General features: G+C 43.7%; 1 protein-coding gene across 2 annotated transcripts; it reads right to left on the bottom strand.

The window, feature by feature from the left end:
* Window positions 1–4618, bottom strand: heyl (hes related family bHLH transcription factor with YRPW motif like). 2 transcript variants are annotated; one of them, XM_054763436.1, is made up of 5 exons: window positions 4191–4618; window positions 2768–2834; window positions 2315–2398; window positions 1699–1780; window positions 7–1617 (listed from the first exon to the last, which is right to left on the bottom strand). In XM_054763436.1, the coding sequence occupies exons 1-5, from the start codon at window positions 4268–4270 to the stop codon at window positions 974–976; spliced, it is 957 nt and encodes a 318-aa protein (XP_054619411.1). In that variant the 5' UTR covers window positions 4271–4618; the 3' UTR covers window positions 7–973. The 2 variants fall into 2 exon arrangements, with proteins under 2 accessions (XP_054619412.1, XP_054619411.1); XM_054763437.1 differs by having other exon boundaries at window positions 1–1617; window positions 2498–4618.

Here is a 4618-nt window from a genome sequence, read left to right as displayed (position 1 = left end):
ATGTTAACAAATCTCTCATTATTAAATAAGATGCATCCAGAATTTAATGCAGTCTTCCTTGCCACCTACCCCACTAGTTCATTCAGTTTCATGGACACCAGTTAATTAGTTTTATTGTAACCCGGTGAAGGAATATTCGAGACACACACAAAAACACTATGCGTATAATGTCTAAACATTACAGCAAAAAGTCATAAATCTGTGGAAAAAAAATCTGAATATTGTGAAAAAAGTCAGAATAATAGGACAATAAACTCAGGAAATTACTAAAAAAAAAAAAAAAGTTGTAAAATTACGAGGTAGACATAATACCACAAGAGTAAACTTATACCTGTGTTAAGATGAGGGTATTGGAGCCACACTGAAAAAAAAGGAATAAAGTCATAATATTTCAAGAAAAAGTCCTAATTTGACAAGAATAGAGTTGTTTTATCACAAGAATAAAGTATTACAAAAAAAAAGTTGAAATATAGTGAGAGCAATGCCATTTTTTGTGAGAATAAAGTCAAACTATTAAGCAGGTTAAGATGGAGGCTTGCACTAGTATTAGGGCTATATTGAAAAGAAATTAGAAAATATATAGGAAAAAAAATTGTGTAGTATGAGGTTAAACTCAGTGGTGGAAAGCCTTGGTGGAGGTAAAAACACATGTCAATAATGAACACAATCAAAAGTTAAAGGCACTTTGTCTTTATGGAATTTTTTTTTTATCCAAAACATTCTTTGCCATACACAATAATCTTAAGTATCAATGATTTTGGGAACTAATGCAAACGTCACAGTTGAAAAGTCAATGCTCTGAGTTAAACATCCACATATGGCTCTGTTGAACATTCTTCTATTCGTTAATCGTCATTGTTTGTCATTATCTGAGAGGTTCAGTCTGATATGGCTTGTAGAGTCTTTCAAGAAGACACAGACTGTCCTCAAATGTCCGCTTCTGCATAGTTCATTTGGGATTTTATCAAAGTCTTCAAAAAGCTCCAATTTCAGTCGCCCATCCCTGGCCCGACTTGCCGCTCAAGCCCCTGCGTTGGACTGTGGGAGACCCCAGAGGTGCAAACGGTCTGAAAGAGATGAGGGGTGGTGCGGTGGGTGGAGAGGAAGCGGAAGGGGCGGGAGGAAGAGGCGAGGTCCTGCTGTGAGGGGACGCCTGGGTCGGCCTGGACGGGCCTGAAGACGGGGACGTGGTGAGGGATGGCAGCCTGTGAACGCTGGCCAGCGCAGTGGGGGCGAGGAGAGGTGGCACCCCCTGCTGGCAGCCGACCAGCGGCGCGAGGCGGAGGGAGGTGGGTGGGGGGTAACTCCCCATCAGGGCGAGATCCCTTCGTCCGCTGGGGAACGGCGGGGAGGCGGAGGCGGGTGGCAGGGTGGGGGACATCTGCGGGAAGGACACCCAGGGCCAAGGAGGGAAGGGCAAAGCGGAGCTTGGGGGCGACTGAAGGAGAAGGGGGTCCAGCTCGCTCGCACAGTGGGAGAGGTGGGTGACCAGGCGGGCTCCTATCGGGTCTGGGGAGTCTCCTTCAAGGGTGCTGAGATACCGCACCACCTCTCCAACGCACTCCCTGAAGCCCAGAGTCCTGTAGTCCACTGCCAGGGCCCTCGCGTCAAAGTACCCTGCCACAAATTGGGTGACCAAAATGAAGAAAAACAGCAGAAAATATTCTTTTTTTCAAGAAGGAGTGAGCAAAATCTTACCTTTGCCACCCATGGCATGCAGAAGTTTGAGGTGGTCTACAGTCATTTGCAGAATCTCTGCTTTCTCCAATTTGGAGGAGCCCTGAACACAAAACCCTCAATGATTCTATTTGGAAAACAAACAATTGCAGACCTCCACCAAGGCTCAACAACTGGGACGCTGGACCTTAAAGGTAAAAGGTTCCAGTTCCTCTGATCCGTAACGGATTCTTGTTTTATGGGACATAATGCAATAAGATCTTATACAGTATAAGTAAAGTACTACAAATTGCAACATAATCTGTTGAGATTTGACTGAGATTTCAGTGTCTGAACATGTTAGGTGGGATTTCCCATGCTGATCTTTGTTTTGCTGCCAAATGCATGATCTGAATCAGAATTAGATTAAGCTAGGATTTACATTACAGCTTTGTACTCTGCATACACGTACCAGATTTTGCTCAAACTGGATACAGTTCTTTGCGAAATTGTTAATTACGTCAATATGTGAATTCTCACCCAAATCTAATGTTATCCTCTGTCAAAAAGTATCCACCCATCGCAAAAAAATTCAGATTGACGTTTCAAAAGACGACTAACTCTTAAATAATTCAACTTATTCGTCTTGAGGCATTACCTGTTTCTCAAAGGCACTTGGTACCAGCCTCCTTAGCTCAGACAGGCTATGGTTGATCCGGTCCCTGCGCCTCTTCTCGATGATCTACATGGCAACAACAGCAGTGGAATATGTAGATTATTGACCACAAACCCTTTGTAAAATTAGATTTGACCCCATTCTAGGCTGAGAAAATCTTCTCACAGTAATAAGCATTTGTTGGCAACCCTGGTGGCACTATAGCGTCAACTTTTCAGCCAAACGAAAGTCTCTTCAGGAAAAGACACAATATAACAATAACAAATCAAATGGGAATCATTAATGTAGCGTGAATATCAAATTTAGCGAGCTTTCATTCTACTGGTTGTTTTCCAAAAAAGTCAAAGTTGTAGACAAATGTACATTTTTTAAAAATACCAGTGTTCAACCACATTTCAGACTATAAAGTCAGGCCTAAGGCTTTAATGCACTCACCCCCCTTCTCTTCTTTCGGGCCAGAATCTGTGAAGCGCTGCCAGGGGACATGGACCCGGTGACTGGGCTGCATGATTCAGCAGAATAAATGGTGAGTCGACATATTGTTCTGATTACCCCGTCTTTTAATATGGCGCAGAGGCAGGATGGCACATCAGAGCTCTTCAATTGGATTACATCTTGTTGGCCTCCGGAGAGGGACGACTAGCGCTGTTTGGCTTAAAAGTGTTTATGTAGATGATTATAGAGCCTCCGGGCCTTGCGCTCGCTCAAATGGGCCACAATCCCAGCTCCGTACATGTTTGTTTGCACGCTCTACTCTCTTCACGGGAGTGTCATGACAGCTATTCGAGCGCCAACTTTGTCCCCATTGTGTTTTTGTTAGACGTTTACCGCTGCCAATTTAGCCGTGTGGTTTTGTTTAGGTCGCCGTTTGATGGCTCCCACTTGAAAGGACCGGCACTGTCTTCTGTTCGCATGTCACGCGGCAATTTGATTGACCCCGCGGCCCGTCTTTCATGTCACGTACAGCCTCGCTGAGGGCCCTGTGGTGTCGCCAGAATTCCTGCGAATGCAAACACACGCTGACAAATAAGTTGGAATCGTTTTGTCCGTGACGAGTGACGCTGTCGCAGGCGGTCCGCTTGTGATAATCCCCACAGTATGTTCCAATACAACATATTACTTATTTAGTCATTATGCTTCACGGCCTGTGTGTCCTCCTATTTTTATATTTATTATGTTTTTCCATGCGTATGACTAGAAACACATCCAATACAAGAATTATCCATCAAAAATTCTGCCTTTACAAAGATAATAATTCTCATTTTTGAGCAATATTCACTGAATATAGTATGCTTATTATTGTGCTGGTGTTTTGCGGTGGTGTCATATTTAATTATATAAGTAGTTAAGTACAGTTAGCATCATCCTAAGAGCTGTTTCTAGTGTTTGGCTGACCTTTTATACCAACCCCAGTGGGTCGAAAAATGATAAACACCCCTCAGTATGATGTAGTGTACATCTACTGATTGGAAATGATATAGTGCTTGTATTGCATCTCATTAAGTGTGCATGGGCACCTAATGTGATCAGAAGCGTACATGTTTACGGAGAAAGAAATCAGCATAAAAGAAAAAAAAAATACAAATAATTAAGAGTTAAAATGTGTTTTTAATGCAGTTAATATTTTTCTTCCTTTTGTAATTTCAGGTTTGATGGATTACGCAGTTTTAATGCATTATTATTATTATTTTGAGTTCACGTAATTCAAAACCAGTAGTTAAAACTAAGTAACAGCACAAGAGTCACTGATCTTGCCTTTTAGTCATTTTTACCAACTTATCTCAATTTTGCGCTGGCTTTTCTTCATTCCATGTACCTGTGTCACTATGTCAGGTGTGTTAAGGCAGTGGATGCTCACCAGTAGCTGTCCTCTTGTCCCACGTCAATCAGCTCGTCCGTGTCCGATTCCTCGGAGCTGTAGTCGTGAGGTCTCTTCATCTCGCCGGCCCTGTACGAGGAATCACCACACGGCAGATGCTCTTCTTCTTCCTTTCTGCTCGTGGAGGGCGCCACGCTGATGGTTTGCCTCCCGCTGGACCAGTCTCCTCCTTATAAGAAGCCTTCTGTTTGAGTAAGTGTTCCTTCCACCCGTCTGTCTTCCCTCTCCTTTACTTGGTTAGTGCTGGTGCCACTTGATCGACCCCCGAGGGCCCATGACAAAGTGGCAAGAATTCCCAAGCTTCTATTTGTCTCCCTCTGGCATCTCCTCTCCCTGTCACAGCCACCCAGTGACAACGTTTGGCAGTTTGAGCAGGGTTGCCAGTTTTGGCTCCATCCCTCCTTCTC

This window comes from Dunckerocampus dactyliophorus, chromosome 20, assembly GCF_027744805.1.
Source record: "Dunckerocampus dactyliophorus isolate RoL2022-P2 chromosome 20, RoL_Ddac_1.1, whole genome shotgun sequence".
NCBI lineage: Eukaryota > Metazoa > Chordata > Actinopteri > Syngnathiformes > Syngnathidae > Dunckerocampus > Dunckerocampus dactyliophorus.
This window is presented reverse-complemented; position numbering and strand designations above follow the sequence as displayed.